The sequence below is a fragment of the Oryx dammah genome, unplaced genomic scaffold (assembly GCF_014754425.2).
Source record: "Oryx dammah isolate SB20612 unplaced genomic scaffold, SCBI_Odam_1.1 HiC_scaffold_28, whole genome shotgun sequence".
Classification (NCBI taxonomy): Eukaryota; Metazoa; Chordata; class Mammalia; order Artiodactyla; family Bovidae; genus Oryx; species Oryx dammah.
This window is the reverse complement of record NW_024070212.1, coordinates 48,767,942-48,793,407: the sequence shown is the minus strand read 5'-3', so window position 1 is coordinate 48,793,407 and position 25,466 is coordinate 48,767,942. Positions and strand designations below refer to the sequence as shown.

Sequence of the window (25,466 nt, the reverse complement as noted above, 5' to 3'; positions counted from 1 at the left end):
GGCAGAAGGAGAAAATTCCCTTTTCTTAATTGGTTACTACAGAAAATGTAACCTTCCTAAAAGACCTCTTTCCCACTAAACAGCAAAGGCCATTTGCAGAAGAAGAAAATGAAACACCATTTAGAGAGGAGAAAAAAGGAGAGAGAGAGACAGCAGGGGTGGGGTGGGGCGGGGGTGGGGAGATTGAGAGAGAGAGTCTGAGAGAGACACTGAGAGAGAGATGGAGGCTCCTTCTATCTTTTTAGTTTCTGTTTCCAGACAATATCAAGGCAAGGGTTTCCACCCTTCCAAAGCTTATTCTGGTTGCAGCTGTGACCCTTGCAATCAAAAAAAGTCTTGACTGATATCACTTGTCATATGAGGTCTCTCACAATAAGACCCAATCATCTTTCAATCTTTCACACTAGGTTTCACTAAATTTGTTCTCATTCCCAGCATACATCACACCCTTTCACACTTCTGTACATTTATACTGTATCTCAATTGCTTATTAATGGCACTACCTCCAGATTCTAAGCCCTCCACCTTTGTAGGTATATATTATCAATGCTTGTACCCTGTCCTGAACACTGTATGGCATAGTTTTTCTATTATTTATTATTAAATAACCATTTATAATTTTATTTATATAAAGATAGATCTATGGTCCAGATGTATTTCCAGGGATAGGAATATAAAAAATAGTAATGCCTGCCCTACCCTCAAGAAGCTCGCAGTTGAATCAGGGGAGTCAGACATGTAATAATTGCTGTAAGAGAAAAAAATAAAGTACTTTTACACACATTTTCATTTAATCCAAATGATAAAGCTTTAATGTTGATATTCTTATCCTCCCCATTGAATGTTGTGAGAGTTTAGGAACCTGGCCCAAGATCATTCAGCTAATAAAGTGAGAGGCTAGCCAGTGACTGAGGTCCTTTGTCTTCCAGGGTTCCTGCTTTTGTTATTCCACCTTTCACATTATGCTTTTTCTCTTACCTTGTCCGCATTTTTCGTCACTCAGTGGAAAAATAGCAGAACAAAGCAGATAAAGACAGATAATTCTTTCTCTCTCTCTTATCCTCTTCCTCCTAGCTTTCAGTGATTTCATTTTCAGAAGCTTGTGTCATAACCAAGGTATGTCACAAGCATGAATTAGAACCTAGTTCTTATGACTCTTCTTTTGGGGGGCGGGGAAGGGTGCTGTGCCATGCAGCATGTATGACCTTAGTTCCTCTAGGAATCCAGTCCATGCCCCCGACAACAGAAGCGTGGAGTCTGAACCACTGGTCTATCTGTGTTTCCCCTATGACTCTGAATTGAGTGATTTGTTTTGACTCCACACACAATTTTCACTTACCTTAAATTTTGATTGCCAGGACAGCACAAGGATCACTTTAAAGAAGCACAATAAATTCTGGGATTAGGGTAGGGGAGTGAATGATTGAAAGTTGGTCAGTTGTGTTTGACTCTTTGCGACCTTATGGACTATACAGTACATGGAATCCTCTAGGCCAGAATACTGGAGTGGGTAGCCTTTCTCTTCTCCAGGGGATCTTCCCAACCCAGGGATCGAACCAAGGTCTCCCGCATTGCAGGTGGATTCTTTACCAGCTGAGCCACAAGGGAAGCCCAAGAATACTGGAGTGGGTAGCCTATCCCTTCTCCAGTGGATCATCCTGACCCAGGAATCGAACTGGGGTCTCCTGCATTGCAGGTGAATTCTTTACCAGTTGAGCTATAAGGGTAGGGGAGAGGTAATTTGAAAAGCTTGAGGAAGGTGCATGTGCTGTTGGTGAGGGAAAAATATTTAAAGGATCCACACCCATTTTCACAAAGCATGTAATAAAGGGTAAATTTTGAAATGGTAGGCAATAAACTGATAAGGGGCACACTATATTTTAGGATGTATTATATGAAGGGTCTAAATTTTCTATATATACTGTTACAACAGATAAATGAGTTTAAAAGTAATGTTTATATTATATTCATTATCATTTAAGTGTTAGTTGCTCAGTCCTGTCTGACTCTTTGTGATCCCATGGACTATAGCCCATCAGGCTCCTCTGTCCATGGGATTCTCCAGACAAGAATATTGGAGTGAGTTGCTGTGTTTAAGCTTTGGATAAGAAGGAAAGGAATTTTAACAAATCTTTTTTATATGATTATTATGAAAACATTCTTTTTTAATGTATCCAGTATATATAAAGACTTCTTATAACTTAATTAAAGAAGACTAATAGTACAGTTTCAGATCCATTTCGCTTTTCAGACCAGTGAAAGCAAACTCTATAAGGGTAATTTTCTTTGACTTCTCTGGTTATTTGCATTCTATCTCTGCACAATGAACAATGCAAAAGGTCTTCTAGCTTTTCCCCACAAAGAGTAATAGCTAATAATCAACAGTTCTTAAGTTTATACATTCCTTGTGATTTTTCAATTATAAATTTTTACAAAATTTTAGAATTACCTAATATTTTAATTTTTGTATTTTTCATTTTTGGCTTTGAATATAGTAGAGAGCTAAATGCTATTATTGAGTTGTGTTACATATTAAGATATCTGGACTGTTTCAGTCAGAGTAAACTAAAATGTCCTGGGTGGCAAACAATTCCAAATTGCAGTGGCTTCCCTGGTGGCTCAGATGGTAAAGTGTCTGCCTGCAATGCGGGAGACCCGAGTTCAATTCCTGGTCGGGAAGATCCCCTGGAGAAGGAAATGGCAATCCACTCCAGCACTCTTGCCTGGAAAATCCCATAGATGGAGAAGCCTGATAGGCTACAGTCCATGGGGTTCCAGAGAGTTGGACACGACCGAGCGACTTCACTTCTCTTAATATAACAATAGTTTATATTTCTAAATATCTACATGCAAAAAGATGAATACAGGCCTATATCTCACAGTGTGCACAAAAATTAACTCAAATGGATCATAGACTTAAATGTAAGAACTAAACCTATAAAAATTTCAGAAGAAAACATAATATAAAATCTTTGTGATCTTGGGTCAGGCAAAGAGTTCTTAGAAATAACATCAAAAGCATACGGCATGGAATATTACTCATCCATAAAAAGGAATGCATTTGAGTCAGTTTTAATGAGGTGGATGAATCCAGAGCCTATTATACAGAGTGAAGTAAGTCAGAAAGGGAAAGACAAATATCATATACTATGCATATATATGGAATCCAGAAAGATGGTACTAATGAAATTTTCTGCAGGGCAGCAATAGAGACACAAACACAGAGAACAGACTTATGGACATGGGGGCGGGAAGGAGGAAGGAGAGGGTGAGATGTATGGAGAGAATAACATGGAAACTTATATTACCATATGTAAGATAGCCAATGGGAATTTGCTGTATGATTCAGGGAACTCAAACAGAGGCTCTGTAACAACCTAGATGGGTGGGATGGAGAGGAAGATAGGGAGTTTCAAGATGGGAGGACATATTTATATCTATGGCTGATTTATGTTGATGTTTGGCAGAAACCAACAAAATTCTGTAAAGCAATGATCCTTCAACTAAAACAATAATTAAAAATTTTAAAGAAAGCATATGGTATCAAAAAAAGGTACACTGGACTTCATCAAAATTAAGAAACTTTAGTGCTTCAAAAGATACCACTAAGAAAATGAAAAGACAAACCATAGACTGGGAAAAAAATTTGCTGATCATGTATCTGATAAAGGATTTGAATCCAGGATATATATACAGACTTCTTATAACTTGAAAAAAGACAAACAATACAGTTAAAAAGTGGGTAAAAGATTTGAATACATGCTTTACCAAAAAAGATGTAAGAAGGGCTAATACGCACATGAAAAGATGCTCAACATCATTAGCCATTAGAGAAAATCAGATTGAAATCATGAGGAACTACTTCATTCCCACTGGAAGAGTAAAATAAAAAAGATAAAGAATAACAAATACTGGTGAGGATGTGAAGAAATTAGAACCCTCCCACATGCTTTTCCTGCTCACATTTTGGAAAATAGTTTGGCAGTATCTTAAAAGGTTTAATATAAACTGATTATACAATGCAGCAATTCCAATTGTAGGAATCTATCAAAGAAAAACAAAAACAAGTATCTACACAAGAGTTGTACACAAACATTCATAGCAGATTATTCATAGAAGCCCCAAACTGGTGAATGGATAACAAAATAGAATACATTCATACAGTGGAGTACTATTCAACAATAGAAAGGAAAGAACTAGGGACACATGGTACAATGTGGATGAACCTCAAAAACATTGTGGTGAGTGAAAGAGGTCAGACCAAAAGACTACACATTGTATGAGTCCATTCATATGAAATGGCCAGAAAAGGCAAATCTACAGCAACAGATAACAGATTGCCTGGGGTTAGGAGTCGGAGAAGGCAATGGCACCCCACTCCAGTGCTCTTGCCTGGAAAATCCCATGGATGGAGGAGCCTGGTGGGCTACCGTCCATGGGGTCACAAAGAGTCGGACATGACTGTGCGACTTCACTTTCACTTTTCACTTTCAGGCAGGGGAGAAGGAAATGGCAACCCACTCCAGTGTTCTTGCCTGGAGAATCCCAGAGGTGGCAGAGCCTGGTGGGGTTGCGTCTATGGGGTTGCACAGAGTCGAACACGACTGAAGCGACTTAGCAGCAACAGCAGGAGTTGGAACAAGGATTGATTATAAATGGACATAATGACTTTTTTCAGGGTGGTGAAAATCTTCTAAAACTGGACTGTGGTGATGGTTACACAATGTTAGTCTCTCCTGTTTTCATTTAGGGACCCAGAATGAAAGATATTCCATCACAACACAGGCTTCCAGGATCACCACAGGAAGCAGGAGGGGATGTGCAACTGCCTCTTAAAGATTTTTCTAGAGAGTGATTGATTTTCTCTTCCATTTTATTGGTAAAAATGAATTACACAGCCATACCTAACTCTAGGTAAAATGCAATTGGTAAAAATGAGTTACACAGCCATACCTAACTCTAGGTAAAATGCAATTTTACTCTTTGTCTGGAAGAAAGGAGAACCGGAATTTTTGTGAGCAACCCGTATGACCATCAGAGAAATACATAACAATAAAGAGTACAGTTTACTTGGACTGGAGTTGTTTTGCTTTGTACATCCGAGAGGTTCACATTTGTTTCTTCTTAAGGTTCTAACCCATGGCACATTGCTTCAGTTCAGTTCAGTCGCTCAGTCGTGTTCGACTCCTTGCGACCCCATAAATCGAAGCACGCCAGGCCTCCCTGTCCATCACCAACTCCCGGAGTTCACTCAGATTCACGTCCATTGCTTACTTAGCAGTAATTTCTGAGACCACCGTTACAGAAATTCTTTGCATTTTACTGTGACTCCCTCACTGCCCTCGATTCCCTGAGCACCTGGCTTCCTAAAATGAAATGATTGCACTTTTGTACTCATATGTTTACATAGGGAAAAAGTAAACTTTTTTCCCCAAGACAGTCATCGTTGACTTCTCTAATGTATAACAGATCAGAACACTTTTGTGTGGCTAAAGAAACTAAAAGTTAGACCAGTAAGTGGAAATTATAGGAAGGCAGATCGTACATTTATAAAAGGACCGACTTTCTAATTATTAGCGTTTGTGAAATCGGTAAGACTGCCTCCGAGGTACTGAATCACTAAAGATGTTGAAGCTGAGACTTGATGACCACTTGAGAGAATTGTTGAGGGGAATTTAGACCAAATGTTCTCTAAAACTGATGTTCTGTGATTAGATTTAGCTGCACAGCATGTATACCTTTTAAAAAATAAGTTAAACTCTATTCAACCAAAAGTGTGAAGGGGATTGAAGACAAATTTATGAGAAAATAGGTTATTATAAAAGTGAAACTTGAAAGGTAGCAGATAGATTGAGGCTGTCTTCTTAGACGGAAAACATGGTACTAATTATCCCTGTGAAGTAATGAGACAAAAATTAAAAATTATTTTTAGAGCATTTTGACAGTTATAAACAAAGGTACCATGTGGCTATTAAGAGGAGTTGGGTTTTATCTAAGTAGAAGTCACAGAGACAAGCATTCACACTGTCACTTAGGACATCTGCAGCAGAATATTTGTAGGGTTAGGGTCTGCTCTAGCACAAGAAAGTTTTATATTCCCAAAATAAACCACTTAGGACGAAATTATTCTCAGATTTCATAACAATTATTAAGAATCTGCAAAGCAGATAAGCAGAGAAATCTTTCATCGTCAGGGAAAAAAGTGTGAAAATCTTCTCCTGATAGGAAAGAATTTGGAGCTGGACAATAATCGCCGAACAAAATGTGATTCTGACGTCCCGGGCCTCTTCCCCGCAGAATGAAATTCGAACAGGCCTCAGGGTGAAGGTAAGAGATTTTCTCCATAGAAAGAAAATTGGCAGGGCAAGACGTAAGGGGTACCGTTCTATTTGTTAGGAACAGAACATGCAACGTGAAAGCTGAACACAAGCTTTCCTCTGTAACAGAAAGAGCCGCAAAAGAGCCGAGAGCCCAGAGAACACCGTTCACTATTGTGTTAGCACCGGCGGCGGAAGGACTTAGTTCACCACAAAATCAAAGAGTCCTTCTTTGTTCACTCCTAGCCGCGGTCGCAGAGCGCGGTGTTCTTCCGCGCTCGCCCCGCAGTCCCCGCCCCCTCGCGGCTCTGGAGAGCTGCCATTCGGCACCGGAGGCGCTCCGCTCTCCCAGAATGCACCGGCAGTCCGCGGGAAACCAAAATGGCGAAGGGTTGTAGCGAAGTGGGCTGTGTTTGAGGCCGGTGTAAGAACGCTCACTCTACCCCTCCCCAACCCTCGTCCCCAGGACCTCGGTTTGTGCGTGTGTATGTGCGGGGTGCCCGGTGGGGCGGGTGCCTAGTAAGTGCTCGGACTCGCAAGGGAAGCGCCCACGGGGTCGTGATTGGTTGTTTTTTCCTGTATGAAGCGGTTGGCACCACTGAAGTGACCGAATGAGGTGAGAGACCTTGGCCTGGGAACCAGGCTCTTCCGGAGGAGGTGGAGGGGGTGGGGAGGAGGAAGAAAGGAAGCAAAAGGGAAAGATGGAGGCTCAAGGTGGGGGTGGGGGCTGCAGTATGTGTATGGGGGTGCCTTGAAAAGAATGGATGGAAAGGAGTAGTCAGTTGGGTACTGGAGAAAATAGGGACTAAAGGAGCGAGCAGGGCATTGGGGGAAGTCGGTTGGAGGAACAAGATGAAACGTTGAGACGGGGAAGCTGTCTTTGGAGGGGCAGGAAGGAACCTGGGGGCGGGAGACGGTTGGAGGGGCAGGATGAACCTGGTGATGAGGGGGTGGGGAACCGAGGGGAGGAGCCATTAGGAAATGGGGACTGAGGGAGATGTGGGGACCAGAGTGAAGGGGTTGTCTGGGACCTTAGAGGGCGCAAAGGGAAGTAGCTGCTTGAAACGGGAGGGTGGTGAAATTGTATGGAATTGGAGTATGGGGATAGAGTAGAAGGGCAGGATGGAGTGTGAGGTTAAGGGGAACACTAAGTAGAGCCTGAGAGCAAACCCTGCAAACTTAAAGGGAAAAAGTGGAAGAAAAATGTGAGATGGAAGAGAGCTACCTTATATTCGGAGCCCACCAAAAATCGGAGGCAATTCTTCTGTTTAATTAAGTCTAACTCTTAATGCCTGCTCGGATGTAGATTTGTATCATTGTATTCACTTTACAACTGCGGTAATTACGGCTTAAGAGATTTTAACTAATTTGCCAAGATTTCTTAACATGTTTTAGTAGTGCCAGAACTCTTAAGTGTGTGTTTTTCAGTCTGGCGTCCTTGGTTGTTAGACTTTTTCTTTGAAGCAACTAGCGGGAACAGATGAGATGGATTTATCGGGGTGATTTGACGAACTGGAAGGGTTCGAGAACAATGGGAAAAGGGGTGTGAAATGCTGTTCTGTTCTTTAAAACATTTAACTTTGGTTGAAGATAGAGTCCATTTACTAATTCAAATATATAAACCTAGGTAGGCTTGTGTATAATATAAGAAAGCACCATGTGAGGTCAGCATAGAACTAGAAGCATGTATATAGTGCCTTATTGGACTCCAGATGCTCCGGTAGTAGTAACTTTCTCCTTCAGATTGATTCCAGGTGACCCTTCTGTACACCTTGGCAGTAGTTTGGTTTCAGTTTCATGTTTTCATTCTCGAGAATTTCTTTCTTTGGCATTGGATTGTAAAGACAGTGCATTTAAAAGTATTTAGTGTGGATAAAATAAAGTGTGCGTCAGTAAATGAGTGACCTTTTCGGTGGTTTGAAATGCTTTAAATAGAATTGATTTAACTAAGCTTCAAGTGCCCAGTAGTTTTAGCAAGGAAAGAGCTGATTTTAAATTTCTCTTATATTCTTGGGGCTTCCCTGGGAGCTCAGCTGGTGAAGAATCCGCCTGCAATGCGGGAGCCCCCGGTTCGATCCCTTGATATTTGGAATGTTGTTCACCTTCCAAGCGTTTGTGGTGATAACTTGGGATGGGAATATGAGGTGAAGCTTTTTGTTTTTGTTTTTTTAGGTTTCCAAATATAAAAATCTATTTGAATTCACATTTTAAATTTGTTCACCTCCATTTTTTTAAGTGCTAAAAATATTTTAAAATATTTGAATTAAGAGTGCACCTGTTTCCTGATACTGCACATTCATGTCAGTGGGCATTAACGGAATCTATACCTATCAGGATGAAGCGCACTCACAGTTTTAGAAGTATAGAAATCATCTGGCTAAACATTATATCTAGGTAAAACAATGTATTTAATTATGCTTTTAATTACGCCTGTTACCTCAGAACTCGAGTAGGAAATTAATTTTATTCTGTGTATTTTGCTATGGGTCATAAACTCTTTGATGTCATGGATTATAAATAGACCTTTTCATTAGACCTTTGACTGAAAGGATACTTTGCTTTATATTTCAGCATAATCTTTACATCTGACTTTAGGAAACTCGCAGTGTAGTGATAATCTAGTTTAACAGATGGGGAAATTTGCCTCTGAGCAGTTGCCAAGGCCAACATCTGTAGCTTGGTCGTTCTGAAAGTAAAATTTAACTCTAGTTAATCTAAACTTCCATGAATGGTATTTCTTTGTTGGTATATTATGCTTTTGTTTTCCCTGTTCTTCAAGATTTGTTTCTTGTAGCAAAATGTGTGTGTGTGTGTGTGTGTGTTTGTGTCTCTGTGTGTGTTCAGTTGTTTCAGTCCTGTCCAAATCTTTGCGACCATATGGACTGGAGCCTGCCAGGCTCCTCTGTCCATGGGATTCTCCAGGCAAGAGTACTGGAGTGGGTTGCCGTGTTCTCTTCCTGGGGGTCTTCCTGACCCAGGGATCTATCCTGCATCTTGTACATCTTCTGCATTGGCAGGCGGGTTCTTTACCACTAGTGCCACCTGGGAAGCCCAAAATACAGTATAACAACCCGGAATTGGACTATGATGGTTTCTCTGTGGATGTTTTTTAATGTGTTCGAGTAGTGTTCTCCAGTGGAACTTTCTGCAGTGATGGCAGCTGTCTATATCTGCTGTACCCAGTATGGTAGCCATAGGCCTATGTGGTGTTAAACACTAGAAGTGTAACTGGTGAGGCTGATAGTTGAATTTATAATTTAATATGCTTCATTTAAACTAAAATTAAAATGGCCATATGTGACTGCTGTATGGGACAGCACAGTATTGCATCCGTTTATTAGGTATTGTCACACCCATTAACCATGGAAACCACACAAACCTGAGGTAAGGAACTATCTTTGAACTGAAGGGATTCACATTCCCTTTATAACTTTTTAAGGTGAAGTAATCTTCATTTTTGCACACACCATGTCTTCTGTCATATATCTGTTTTCACATAACATTGCAAAAGAATAATGAAGGTAGCAATGTCTCTTGTCTTTTATAAGATACAAGATTTTTTTTCTTTTGTCAAAAACAACAGAAACGATTTTTAGGAAAATTAGTTTACTTTGCTATTTAAAATAATTAGTTATTTTTACGCATAAACTTTCAAACACAAAGTGAACAGAAGTATAATGAGCTTTTCAGTGGAAAATTTATACATATTGAAATGCAGACATTAACTCTACACTTCAATAGCTTGAAATATAATGCATGTTTTATATTTATAATGGCACCCCACTCCAGTACTCTTGCCTGGAAAATCCCATGGATGGAGGAGCCTGGTAGGCGGCAGTCCATGGGGTCGCTAACAGTTGGACACGACTGAGCGACTTCACTTTCACTTTTCACCTTCATGCATTAGAGGAGGAAATGGCAACCCACTCCAGTGTTCTTGCCTGGAGAATCCCAGGGACAGGGGAGCCTGGTGGGCTGCCGTCTGTGGGGTCGCACAGAGTTGGACACGACTGAAGTGACTCAGTAGTAGTAGTAGTATACATATACCTGGAAGCTTCCCAGGTGGGGTAGCGGTAGAGAACCCGTTTGCTCATGTAGGAGACATAAGAGACATGGGTTCATCCCTGGGTTGGGAAGATTACTTGGAGGAGGGCATGGCAACACGAATCCGTGGGATTCTTGCCTGGAGAATCCCATGGTCAGAGAAACCTGGCAGGCTACAGTCTATAGAGTTGCAAAGAGTCAGATATGACTGAAGCGTCTTAGTGGGCAGGCACTCAGTCATAAGGGAGAGGCAGCATTTTGGGCTTCTCTGGTGGCTCAGTGGTAAAAAGTCCACCTGCAGTGCAGGAAACTCAGGAGATGCAGGTTCGATACTTGGGTTGGAAAGATTCCCTGGAAGAGAAAAAGGCAACCCACTTCATTATTCTTGCCTGGGAAATCCCATGGACAGAGGAGCTTGGGGGGCTATGGTCCACGGGGTTGCAAAGAGTTGGACATGACTGAAATGACTTAGCATGCACGCATACATAATTCACACGTATGTACCCTTTTAACTTACAAGTCAGTGATTTTTAGTATATTCAGAGTTGTGCAGCCATCACATAATTATCTAATTTCAGAACTTTTTTTTACCCCCAAATGAAAGTCTATATTCATTAGTAGTCACTCTTTATTCTTCCCTTACCCCTACCCTGGACAACCACTAATCTACTTTCTGTGTTTGTATTTTGCCTATCTTGAACATTTCATACAAGTGGAAATCATACATTTTTGAGGCCTTTTGTGTTGGGCTACTTTAACCTATTGTAATATTTTCAAGGTACATCCATGTTGTAGCACTTGTAGTAATTACTTCCTTTTTATGGCTAAAATATATTTCATTGTATGGACATGCTACAGTTTGTTTATTCATTCATCAGTTCATGGACGTTTTCTCCCTACTTTTTGGCTATTAATGAATAATGCTACTGTACACATACGTGCAGGGTTTGTATGGACATTACTTCCATTTCTTTTAATTACATAGCTATGAGTAGAATTACTGGGTCAGATGATACCTTTGTGTTTAAAGTTTTGAGAAGCTGCCAAACCATTTTCCAAAGGCCCTGGACCCTTATATATCCTCACCAGCAACTACAGGGTTTCCATTTTCTCCATATCCTTGCTTATGCTGCTGCTGCTGCTAAGTCACTTCAGTTGTATCCGACTCTGTGACCCCATAGACGATAGCCAACCAGGCTCCCCCGTCCCTGGGATTCTCCAGGCAAGAACACTAGAGTGGGTTGCCATTTCCTTCTCCAGTGCATGAAAGTGAAAAGTGAAAGTGAAGTTGCTCAGTCGAGTCTGACTCTTAGCGACCCCATCCATGGACTGTAGCCTACCAGGCTCCTTCACCCATGGGATTTTCCAGGCAAGAGTACTGGAGTGAGGTGCCATTGCCTTCTCCAAATCCTTGCTTATACTTTTCTTTTTGATTGGGTGTGCAGTGGTATCTCATTGTGGTTTGCCCTGATGGCTAATGCTGTTGCATGTTTTAAACCCTGTAGTTATTTGGGCTGTGGTATGTCTTATTTGAATAACTACCTGTTTAGGTCCTTTGCCTCTTTAAAAAAAATGGATTCTCTTTTTAGTGAGAGTTGTAAGCATTTTTGTGTATTTTGAATCCAAGTCCCTTATCAAATGTATGATGTACCGTTATCTCCTGTGGGTTGTCTTTTCACTTAATGATGTCCATTGAAACACAAAAGTTTTCAATTTTGAAGATGTTTGATTTATCCTCTTTTTCTTTTTTGCTTGTGTGTGTTTTTTTGTTATTATTATCATTTTTTGACTGTGGTGAGTCTTCATTGCTGCTGAGGCTTTTCTCTAGATAGGTGTGCCAATTTCTCACTGTGGTGGCCTCTCTTATGCAGCATAGGCTCTAGGGCTCCTGGGCTTCAGTGGTTGCAGCATATGGCCTAGGTATGTAAGGTTTCTGGCCTCTGGAGTGCTGGCTCAGTAGTTGTGGAGCTTGGGCTTAGTTGCTCCACAGCGTGTGGGATCTTCCTGGATGGGGCGATCGAACGCATGCCTCCTGCATTGTATTCTTGACCACTGAGCTATCAGGGAAGTCCCTTGTTTGTGCATTTGATGTCATACCTAAGAAACCATTCCCTAATTCCAGTACAGTTTTGACAAATGGATATAATTGTATATATTCTATCATGGTATCACAGAATATTGTTTTCTTCCTAGGAAGCTCACATGTAGCTTTTCTTAGGCTCCTCCATCTCCCTAATTACAGTTCACTTTAATTTATATAATTCACCTAATATAAATACTGGAATCTTGTCATTATGCATATCTGTTAAAATTTTTGTTTCATAAAACTGTAACTGCTGTCTTAGCTTGAAAAATTCCATTCTACAAGGAATATTATAGTAGTGGCTTAAGAATCTTAACATTATGTGGTGACAGTCCTAACCAACATTTTAAGGGTGTAACATAAAGGTTTTTTAATGGCTTGTGAAGTCAGTTCTGTTACTCTGAATGGATAAAACTGAGTAGGGACTTAATGAGTTGTTGTTCAGTCACTCAGTCTTTGTGGCCCCGTGAACTCTAGCACATTTACTTCCAGATGTTCCCTAAGATGAAGATATAAAAATTAGGGGAACAAGGTAATGTGAGGGATCCTTGTGATGATGGAAATATTAGTATCTTGACTGTATTGATGTTAATATTTTTGCTTATGATATTATTCTGCAGTTTTCAAAGATAGTACCATTAGATAAGAGTTACACAGAATCTATTATTTCTTACAGCTGCTTATAAAATATAATTATCTCAAACTAAAATGTTTGATTAAAAAATAAAAATTAGGGGGACAAAAATGGACCAAATCAGGCATAGCAAGATGAGGTTAAATTTGGTTTGGTTTCAGTTGGTCAGGTTCTAAAAATAGTCAACTTTTGTTTTTCTCTACTCTTACTAGTGAAGTTTATATTGCAGATAAAGCTCCCACAATTTTTTTAGGTTGTAGTTGGGGGTTGAGGTGGAAAGACACAGTTGTCTACTGGAAAGTACTGAATGTATGCTCAGAAGATTTGGGTTTTTATTTAATCTACTAACTCTGCAGCAGTTTTAGTTAGTTCCTTTACTTATGAAACAGGGATGTTACCCACATGTGTTATTCACAAGATTGCTGGGAGGGTCAAGAAGGAAAGTAAATGAGAAAGCGCTTTAAAAACTCTAGGTGCAATGTAATTGTTTAGTATTATTTTCCAAAATCCTTTTCCTGAAGAGTTGTATAGAACAAGAGAAGTACCTATGATGAAACCTATACATTAAAAACACCCTCTGCAACTTTCCTCTCCAGACGACGAATATGTCAAATAATGAATAATTTATTTTTCCCTATTCATAAGTATGACTTCAAACATGTAAGCTAAACTGTCATGTACCCTGTTGAGTATACTATTTTTAGAAGTGTTACTGAACCGAATGTTGAATTTTTAAAAACCATATTAAAATTTGAAAAATACCAGCTCTTGGTATTTTGGGTTGACCAGTGCTGCTATCCATGGGGTCGCTAAGAGTCGGACACGACTGAGCGACTTCACTTTTCGCTTTTCACTTTCATGCATTGGAGAAGGAAATGGCAACCCACTCCATTGTTCTTACCTGGAGAATCCCAGGGATGGGGGAGCCTGGTGAGCTGCCGTCTATGGATGGGGTCGCACAGAGTTGGACACGACTGAAGCGACTTAGCAGTAGCAGCAGCAGTGCTGCTAACTCACCTTAGATAAGCACCCATAGAACTGAAAAACCAAAACAAAGACCAGTTTCCTAGAACTCAAACCCTGGAGATTCTGATTTGAGAAATTTGGTGCAAGCTTTTGTATATTTTTGTGTTTAAAAATTCTTCCCAGTTGATTTTGTTTTGCAGCCAGGGTTAAGAAGTACTGAATTTTGTTCTGGGATCAAATTTAGGAACTTAGCAGTTCTTATTAAAACATTACTAAAAGCTTACAAAGGGAAGACTAATAATAGACGTTTTTCTTACTTGAAAAATATTTTAGTACTGTTTCCATCATACTCATTTAAAATACTTTAAATAAGAGGTTAATAAAGTAGTTAATGGAACTTTGTAGACTGGGCACTTTGAACTGTTAAAGGTTTTGTAAAATTGCATTTAGGTGCTATGAATTAGAGAATTCTCTTTTCAGGGAAACATTTAAACAGAGGCTAGATCATCCACTTATTTAGGGATATTATAAGGAGGGTTTTTTTTTTTTTTTTTCCATTAGCTAGGAAGTAAATGACCTGCTAGGAACTTCTTAACTAAAATAAGGTTCTAGCCACTGGACACTGGCTTTCCTTTAGGTTGATGGAAATTGTCAAAGGGAATTGAATCATTCTCCAAATCAAGTTTTTCCTGAGTATCCTCTTTTATGTTTTTCTAGGTCTCACCGTATTTTCCACTTTATGTCTAAATCTATCTCTTAGATTTTTCTTTTTCAAAAACAGGCTGCAGAATAGAATCTTTTTCCTTTTGTTTCAAGAGTTTTTGCTGTTCATTTAGAGAGGAACAAACAAAAGTGATCATTTGCAAAGATTAAAAATTTAGAATATTCTTGTATTCACTGGTGCAGTGATTCTCAAAGTTGTTGGTCTCAGGAGCCCTTTACACTCCCCCCGTCCTTTAAAAAATATTTGTTTATTTTTGGCAGCATGGGGTCTTAGTCGAGGCATGGCTCAGGGGCTCTCTAGTTGCAGTGCGAGGGCTTAGTTGCCCTGAGTCATGTGGAATCCTAGCTCCCCAACCAGGGATGGAACCCAAGTTCCTGCATGGGAAGGTAGATTCTTGACCATGGAACCACCAGGGAAGTGTCCCCCCTTTACACTCTTAATTATTGAGAATCACAAAAAATTTTTCGAGAGTCATCTCTTAATATTTACTGATTATAAATTAAAACTAAGAAAATTTACAAATGAAAATACTTATGTATATACCCCATTAATCTTAAGAGTGAAATCATCACGTAGCATTTAGCCTCTGGAAAATTCCACCCTACAGTTGTGAGAGAATGAGTGAAAAAGGCAGATATGTCTTAATATTATTTTGAGACTAGCTATGACTTTGTAGACCTTGTAGATCCCTAGGGACCATACTTTGAGACTTTCTACTCCAATCTACTGTTTTCTTTAGGGAGTTAGGGTGGTTTTATGCATTGCATGGTGATAAACATTCCTAACCGCCTCTCCTTAGGCTGATTTTTGTCAATTCTTGGAAAAAACTTGAGGCTCTCAAACATGACCTGCTTCAACTTCTGCCTTTCATATCTACCAGCTTAACTGTAGGTTATCTTTTGGTATCTTCCTTTCATATTAGAAAAATGGTCAAGACTCTTCATACTTAAAACAGAAAAAGGCATTCACCTTAATCTTGTATCCTCATGCACATGTTTGTAGGCTTCTCTTTTCTATGTAGTCAGGAAAACATATGTTCTTTGAAAACATAGTTTCAACTTCAGCTCTCATTTAGTTTTATTATTAGATATTATATATACTTGTAGAAAATTTAAATATGAAAAAACTTTGAAAATTAATCTGTCACCCTGACAGCTACCAAAAATGCTTTTTTAAGTCTCATTGCCTTATTTCTAAGTTTATTTTTCATTTATGCTAAACTTTAAAATTTCTTTTAGTTGGGTAATGCATGTAGTTGACAAAGTATCAGAGTACAGAAACAGAAGGATTTAAAATCAAAAGCTACAGTCTTCAGGCCTTCTGAGTCCTGTTTTGTGAGGGAATTGCTTTCTTTTTAAGTGTTACATTCCTTTGTTCTGCTCATTATTTCCATAGTGCTAAATGATACTTTTTATACTATTTGATTTATTCACTTTAGACGTTTTGCTGGATAAAGACATTCCTGTAGCGGTAAAGATTCAGTTCACTTAGGCCCTGCATCTCTTTTCTCCTTTCCAGTTTTGGGTTTTTGTTGGTTAGTTCTTTAAACTTAAACCTTCTTTCATATTCTGTCAGCTTTAGACTTTATTCCTCTACTGTAAGCCAAGTTAAAAAGTCCCTTCCTTTGCTTTGATTTCTCTTCCTCCTTCCACTGCTTCATTTTTGTTATCTTTACATTCCTTTTCAGTCTTAGTTTTTTTTTTCCTTTTTGTAATCCAGACTGGTTGCTCTCTAGATTTTTTTCATGGCTGCCATTATGGGGATTCTCTATGTTGCTCTCTTGGGTTGGGTGTTCTATTTCTTGCATCCCATGATTTTTCTTCTTAGAGGATATTTCCTCACTTAACTAGAGCCAAATCCTCAAATCTTGGTTTAAGATCTTAACATTTATTTTATATACCTTCAGTTTTTCAAATTTAGTTTGGTTGATTGGGATTCTAGTTTGAACATTATTTTTCTTCACAATTTTGAGGCAATCCATTGTCTTAGAGAATCTAGTGTTTCTCTTAAGTCTAATTCTGATTCTTATTCTTTTGTAAGTAACTTGATTTTTCTCTTTGGAAGTTTATTGAGTCTTCTGTTTCCATTATTATACAGTTTCATGTGAATTTAGGGTTTTTGAAAATCAGTACCTTGAAAGTCTTATTATTTTGAAGATTTCTGTTGTCTTTCCACCTTGAGAAATTTCCTTTCAGTTCAGTTCAGTCTCTCAGTTGTGTTTGACTCTTTGTGACCCCATGGACCGCAGCATGCCAGGCCTCCCTGTCCATCGCCAACTCCCGGTGTTTACCCAAACTCGTGTCCGTTGAGTCGGTGATGCCATCCAACCATCTCATCCTCTGTTGTCCCCTTCTCCTGCCTTGAATCTTTCCCAGCATCAGGGTCTTTTCAGATTTCCTTTTATTATTATTTAAAAAATAATCCCTCACATCTGTTTGATTGTTACCAAAAAGACGAATAACAAGTATTGGTGAGGATGTAGAGAAAGGGAATCATTGTGCACTGTTGGTGGGAATGTAAATTGGTGCAGCCACTACGGAAAACAGTATGAAAGTTCCTCAAAAAATTAAAAACAGAACTACCATATGATCTAGCAATTCCATTTCTGGGTATTTATTTCAAGAAAATGGGAGCAGTAACTGGAAATGGTACACAGTTGACCTAAAAGGACACAGGTTTGAAGTGTGTGGATTCCACCTATTAATGTGGATTTTTTTCAATAAAAGAGTACCTGTATTTTCACTTTATAGATCTTTAAATTAACTAAGTGTTGGGGGAAAGTTTGTTTGATTAGAGATCACAAAATGTGGAATCATATGAACTAGAATTTGATGATAATTCTATCTAAGACTATTTCAGCTTACTGACTTTGAGTTATCAGTTCTTTTGTTTTTGAGTCAGAGATAGGAGCATTCAGATTTTTGATTGTGCATTGGTATGGGGGTTGGTTGGTGCCTCTAACCTCCAACTTGTTCAGGGGTCAACTGTATATACCTCCCATGTTCATTGCAGCATTAAATTTATAATAGCAAAGACTTGGAAACAACCTGAGTGCCTATCAATGGATGAATGGATAAAGAAAATGAGGTAGGGTTGTGTAGGTGTGTGTATAATGAAATATTCAGCCATTAAAAAGAATGAGATCTTGCAGTTTGTGACAACATAATGATTGGATCTTGAGGGCATTAAGCTTAGTAAAATGAGTCAGAGAAAGACAGATATTGTATGATCTAAAACAACAATAGCAACCAAAAAACCTAAGCTCATAGATACAGAGAACAGATCAGTGATTGCCAGATGATGGGTGTGGGTTGGACACAATGGGTGAAGCAGGTCAAAAGGTACAAACTTGCAGTTATAAAATAAAGTTTGGGGATATAATGTACAGCATAGTGACCTATAATTAATATGCTGTATTGCATATTTGAAGGTTTCTAAGAGAGTAGAACTTAAAGTTCTCATACAAGAAAAAAGATTGTGACTGATGTTAACTAGACTTATTGCTAACTGATGTTAAACTACTTTTATTGTCATTCCAAAGTATATACAAATAGCAAATCATATTGTATACCTGAAACTAGTATAGCATATGTCAGTTGTATCTCAATGAAAGATAAACGTTAACTAACAAAAATAAATTAAGTGCTGTGGAAATGTATTTCTAGATAGGAAAAAATGTTTCAAACTACTGTTAAAATTTTTTTTTTTTTAAGGCTTATTACAGAGCAGTATATAGAGTAACCTGATTTTGAGGGGGTGGGGGCCTATGTGGACATGAGTCTGAGTCAACTCTGGGAGTTGCTGATGGACAGGGAGGCCTGGCGTGCTGCGATTCATGGGGTCGCAAAGAGTCGGACACGACTGAGCGACTGATCTGAACTGATGTAATTCTTAAAATTTATTGACTTTAATTGGAGGATAATTACTTTATAATATTGTGATGGTTTTTGCTCTATATCGACCTGAAAGTAGACCTGGTTTTTAGAGATGATAATACATATCCACACGAGTCAAAAAAATTTATTTGTCCTATGCATTATCTCTTGGTTGATGGCCTCATTTCTTTTATATTGTCCATTTTCTTGATCATTTACTCTATTCCCCACCCTCACTCCCCAGTATTCTGGGATATTTTTATTGACTTATTTTTCCTGTTCAATTAAACTTTTTCTTAAATCTTATTTTTAATTTCTAGGAGCTTGTTTGTGGATTCTGATTGTTCCTTTTTTACATCGTCATGTTTTCAGTTTTTGGATGCAGCATATTTTTAATTTTTTTCTGTGTATATTTTTAGACTCTATTTACTTGCTAGCTAGCTGCACTGGGTCTTAGTTGCCACACATGGAATCTTTGATCTTTGTTGCAGCTTGTGGGATCTTTAGTTGTGGCATGCAAACTCTTAGTTGTGGCTAGTTTCCTGACCAGGAATCAGTCCGGGGTCCCCTGCATTGGAAGTGCAGAGTCTTAGGCAGTGGACCACCAGGGAAGTCCCTGGACATTGTCCCCCCCCCGACAGTTTTTGGCTATTATGAATAATGTTACTATAAACATACATATGCAGGGTTTCTATGGACACGTGCTTCCATTTCTCTTTTAGGTATGTAGCTATGAGTGGAATTATTGGGTCAGATGATATCTCTGTTTAAAATTTTGAGGAACTGCCAAACCATTTTCCAAAGGCCCTGCACCCTTTATAGCCTCAGCAGCAACAATGAGGGTTCAGTTTCTCCACATCCTTGCTTGTACTTGTCTGTCTTCTTGACTGTAACCATCCTTGTGGGAACTTACCTGTTGGTCCAGTGGTTAAGAATCCTCCTTCCATTGCAGGGGACATAGGTTCAATCCTTGGTCTAGGAATTAAGATCCCACATGTTGTGGGGCAACTAAACCTGCACACCACAACTATAGTCCCCATGTGCTGTAAATCCTGAGCCTGTGCTCTGCAGCTGGACAGTCCATGCACCACAACAAGAGAAGCCTGAGCACCACAACTGGAGAGCCCGAGTGCTGCAGCTGCTGAGCCTGCAAGCTCTAGAGCCCTTGCTCTGCAGCTAGAGAAAGTGTGCGTGCTGCAGCAAAGACCCAGCACAGCCAAAAGATACAAAAAAACCAAACCATGCTAGTGGGTGTGCAGTGGTATCTCTTTGTGGTTTTGATTTGCATTACCCTGATGGTTGATGTTGTTGAGCATGTTTTAAACCCTATAGTTATTGGCCTGTTGTATACCTTCTTTGAAGAACTGTCTATTTAGGGCCTTTGCCTATTTGAAAAATTGGATTCTTTCTTATTTTTTTTTCACTGAGAGTTGTAAGCATTCTTCGTACATTTTGAGTACAAGTCCCCTATCAGATGTATGATATGTAATTATTTTCTTCTGTGGGTTGTCTTTTCACTTGATGGTGTCCTTTGAAGCACAAAACTTTTGATGAAGTTTAATTTGTCCCTTTTTCCTTTTTCACTTGTGCTTTTGATGTCATCTGAGAAACTGTTTTCTAACACAGAGTCACAAAAGATTTACATTCTTTTTTTCTAAGAATAGTTTTAGCTCTTACATTTGATTTATGATCCATTTTGTGTAAATTTTTGCATACAGTGTGAAGTAAGTATCCAGCTGTATTCTTTTTTTTTTAAATTTTATTATTTGTCAGCTCTGCTGGGTCTTTGTAGCTGTGTGGGCTTTTCTCTAGTGGGAAGCAGAGGCTACTCTGCTTCTTATCTGCTTCTTATATGCTCCACAGGCTTCTTATCACAGTGGCTTCTCTTATTGCTGAGCTTAAGCTCTAGGGATTTGGGCCTCAGTAGTTGTGCACAAGCTCAATAGTTGTGGTGCACAGGCTTAGTTGCTCTGTGGCATATGGGATCTTCCTGAATCAGGGATCAGACTCCTGTTCCCAGCATTGGCACACATTTCTTTGTCACTGAGCCACCAGGGAAGCCCCGGCTTTATTCTTTTTACATTTACCAATGCCCTAGAACCATTTATTAAAAAAACTTCTTTCTCCATGAAATTATTTTGGCAGTCTTTTCAAAGATCAATTGATCATAAATGTAATGGTTTGTTTCTGGAGTCTTAATTTCATCCCACCCATTTATTTTTGTGTGCTTATGCCTGTATCATAATGTCTTCATTACCATTGTTTTTAAGTTCTGAAATTGGGAAGTACTTACAGTAGTTTTGTCATTCTTTTTCAAGGTTATTTGGGTATTTGTTCCTTGCTTCATGTGAATTTTAGGATCTGTCAGTTACTGCAAAAAAAAAAAGGCAGCTGGGATATTGATAGGTACTGCTTCAAATGTGTAGATCAGTTTGGGAAATGTTGCCATCTTAACAGTGTTAACATCTATGAACTTAAATGAGTTGACTTTCTTTCCATTCATGTAGGTCTTATTTAATTCCTATCTCTGTTGCTGTGTAGTTGCCATTGTACAAGCTTTCCACTTTTTGGTTAGATTTATTCCATAAATATTTTGTCCTTTATGGTGCTATTGCAAATCAAATTTTTTCTTAATTTCATTTTCTGATTGTTCATTGCTAGTTTATAGAAACAGTTGATTTTTGTATGTTAATCTTATATTCTGCAACCTTGCTGAACTGATTTATTAGTGTTAGTAGTTTGTGTGTATGTATATGTGTGTGTATTCTGAATCACTACTTGAGTTTTATAGCATACTTTTCCCTCATAGAATCAATTTTGGTGACATCATGAATATTGATGACATTATTTCTTAAAGCTAATCTGTGGGATAATTAAAATAATTATATAAAGGTGTACACACACACACACACACTCACACACACACACACACACACACACACACACACACTCACACACTCTCTCTCTCTCTCCCCCACCCCTGAATGGCCTAGTGGTATTTTTCCCTACTTTCTTCAATTTAAGTCTGAATTTGGCTGAGCCACAGTCAGCTCCATGTCTTGTTTTTGCTGACTGTATAGAGCTTCTCTCATCTTTGGCTGCAAAGAAAATAATCAGTCTGATTTTGGCATTGACCGTCTGGTGATGTCTGTGTGTTGAGTCGTCTCTTGTGTTGTTGGAAGAGGGTATTTGTTATGACCAGGGTGTTCTTTTGGCAAAACTCTGTTAGCCTTTGCCCTTCTTCATTTTGTACTCCAAGGCCAGACTTAGCTGTTACTCCAGGTATCTCTTGCCTTCTGCCTTTTGCATTCCAATCCCCTATGATGAAAAGGACATCTGTTTTTGGTGTTAGTTCTAGAAGGTCTTGTAGGTCTTAATAGAACCGTTCTACTTTAGCTTATTTGGGATTTGTGGTTGGGCATAGACTTGGATTACTGTGATATTGACTGATATGCCTTGGAAACAAAGATCATTCTGTCATTTTTGAATTTGCACCCAAGTACTGCATTTAGGACTCTTTTGTTGACTGTGAGGGCTACTTTGTTTCTTCTAAGGGATTCTTGCCGACAGTAGTAGATAAAATGGTCATTGGAATTAAATTCACCCATTCCAGTCCATTTTAGTTCACTGATTCCAAAATATTGATGTTCAGTCTTGCCATCTCCTGTTTGACCACTCCCAATTCCCGTTTGACCTAACATTCCAGGTTCCTATGCAATATTGTTCTTTACAGCTTTGGACTTTACTTCCATCACCAGTCACATCCACTGCTGGGTGTTATTTTTGCTTTGGCTCCATCTCTTCATTCTTTCTGGAGTTATTTCTCCACTTTTCTTTAGTAGCATATTGGGCACCTCCCGACCTGGGGAGTTCATCTTTCAGTGCCATATCTTTTTGCCTTTTCATACTGTTCATGGGGTTCTCAAGGCAAGAACACTGAAGTGGTTTGCTATTCCCTTCTCCAGTGGACCACGTTTTGTCAGAACTCCCCTCCATGACCTGAAAGTTCTAGGACCCACAATACGAAAGTTCTAGGATCCACAACAGATTTCCCAACCTGGGAATCTGGCAAAGGGACTGAAAACCTCCAGGGAATTTGACTTTAAAGTTATTAATAGACATCAAAAAAAGAACTTTGAGCTCTTTGAGGAGTGTCTGGCACAAATACCACTTTACTATTGTTAGGTGAGTTTTTTTTTTTTTCTTTTTTAGAATTATAGTTTTATAATATTAAGATGTTTTAAACATACAGAAACAAAATATACCAATTTTCAACCACAAGAGAGATGATAATTTCCATCTCACAGTTTAAGGTTTCCTTACGGATACTTGAACCTCTCTACTGACAGTATGAGGACTTTTCTATAGCAGTTCATGAATTGTATTAGAAGAGTGGTTTATGTAGCTCTGGTTAAGTGTTCTTATCTATTACTAAAAATGTATTTATACTGAATTTCAGAGCATTCTCATGTAGTTTTGGGTTCTAACGACATTACGTTTTTTTTCTGTTTTTTTAAAAAAGGGATTTGTGAATTTTATTCTTATTGAAGTGTAGTTGATTTACAGTGTTGTATTTGTTTCAAGTGTACAGCAAAGTGATTGTTACATTTTTTCTTTCAGGTTCTTTTGCCTTATAGTTACTATAAAATATTGAATATAGTTCCCTGTGCTGTACAGTAGGTCCTTGCTGGTTATCTATTTTTATACATAGTGTGTATATGTTAGTCCCAAACTCCTCTAATTTATCCCTCTCCCCTCTTTTCGACCTTGATAACCCACAAGTTTGTTTTCTTGTTCATTTTTATTTTAAAGATTCCACATAAAGCGATATCTAATATTTGTTTTTCTCTATCTGGCTTACTTCACTTAGCAGGATAATCTCTTGGTCCATCCATATTGCTGCAGATGGCATTGTTTCTTTTTTTATGGCTGAGTTATTTTGCATTTTGGGCTTGTCAGGTGGCTCAGTGGTAAAGAATCTGCCTGTCAGTGCAGGAAACGGGGTTCAATCCCCAGTTCAAGAGAAGGATATGGAAACCCACTCTAGTATGCTTGCCTGGGAAATCCCATGGACAGAGGACCTGACAGGCTGTTCAGTCCTTGGGGTCACAAAATAGTTGGACGCGCCTTAGCAGTTAAACAACATTAGCGTTGTCGGTTTTGTTGTTTTAAATCTGTGGTTACCTGCTATCTATTGTATGCAGTATAGCTAATTATTGCATGCAAGATAACTGTTCATCTCATAACTAATATCATCAGGGATATGCAAACTGATATTATTAGCTAAATAATAAAATGTCATTGTGGAGACATTCTGTTTTCTATTTGCACAGTTTAGATGACTGTGGATATTATGATGAAAAGGCACCGACTATCTTTTAAAAAAAAATCCAATATAGTTTTGAAATGTTATACTGTCTCTAAATGTTTGGTATTTCTTTGCCATTCCAAAAACACTTGATATGTTATATTTAAGTGTCATTTACAATTTTTTTTTAAAAAAATGATCTTTTATTAATAGTTTATAAAAATCTTTTTGTGATCACAAAATATACTTGTTGCAAAAGCCTGAACATACGAAAGTGTTCTATAAAACTGATATTTTTGCCTAAATTTGAAGGTTTTAAAGTATATTTTCTATAATTTCACGGAGAGCCAAAGCCACACTCAACTGAAATTGTTAACACCTCTGTCATTGCCTGACCTGTTAGATGGCTAAGCTATTTTTAATTCTAGAGGATATAGGCTGAAACTGAGGTTGGGGTGGAGAATTGCCTCTCTGCTTTTAGTTTCAGTCTTCAAGTGAGGTGAAATTAAGGCAATTTAAAAGTTTTTGGCTTTTTCTATAGTAAAATATGTGCATTCATAGGATAGTGATATTTGCTTGATAGGTGGATTTTTTTTTTTTACTTATATATGTGTATTGGTGAATATAAGCTTTGATTAATTTTTTAAAGAGATAATTATTAAGTACCTGTTGTTTTCTGCCAGACACTATGTAAAGTTTTAGAGAGCAATATATTTCTTTTCATTTGTAATTTGAAATGCAAATTCCATTTGTGAGAAGTTGTTAGGTGATACATTCCTAGAAAATTCTTGGATTTTGTTTTTAATATATGTTTTACACAGTAGATTCAGACTTAATCATCAGTTTATGAGAGTAGGTTTGTTAGACTATTAATATTTATGGTTAGTAAATAACCTAGATTCAACCATCTCTTCATTCTTTAACCAGTAGCTTATATTAATGGTTAAGTTTGTCCATCCCAAAACATCTTTTGATCTCTGAGGAGCTTAAAAAGTGTAAGCTAAATTCAGCCTGTTTGTAAAGCCCCATGTAATCTGGCATTGGCAACCCACTCCAGTACTCTTGCCTGGAAAATCCCAAGGGCGGAGGAGCCTGGTAGGCTGCAGTCCATGGGGTCGCTAAGAGTTGGGCATGACTGAGTGACTTCACTTTCACTTTTCACTTTCATTCGTTGGAGAAGGATATGGCAGCCCACTCCAGTGTTCTTGCCTGGAGAATCCCAGAGAAAGAGGAGCCTAGTGGGCTGCCATCTATGGGGTCGGACAGAGTTGGACACGACTGAAGTGACTTAGCAGCAGTAGCAGCAATCTGGCATTTAAGCTCAGTGATCATAGTTGACTTTGGAATGGTTAACTTCAATAAACAGCTTTTGTTGCTTATTTTCCCTAACCTCCTCTATTAGGTACATCTGATATGTTACTATCTCCTTTTTCTCAGTCATCTTTTTTTTTTTTTTTAATGCTATTTCTCTCTCTGGGTTATCTTTCCATTTCTGTGGTGACTCTTTTCCTTAGA

The 25,466-nt window shown here is 38.5% G+C and overlaps 1 protein-coding gene across 6 annotated transcripts in view; it reads left to right on the top strand.

The window, feature by feature from the left end:
* Positions 1-6,633: 6,633 nt before the first annotated feature.
* Positions 6,634-25,466, top strand: part of MTF2 (metal response element binding transcription factor 2) — a 79,092-nt gene continuing 60,259 nt past the window's right edge. For 4 of the 6 annotated variants that reach the window (XM_040232297.1, XM_040232299.1, XM_040232296.1 and 1 more), the window contains exon 1: positions 6,665-6,933. Coding sequence is in view for 1 of the 6 variants with exons in the window: in XM_040232294.1 (XP_040088228.1) it covers positions 6,929-6,933 (5 nt within the window). In the remaining 5 variants the exon portion in view is untranslated. Of the gene's footprint in view, positions 6,934-25,466 lie in introns of all 6 variants that reach the window. The other 2 variants (XM_040232295.1, XM_040232294.1) reach the window with 2 other exon arrangements.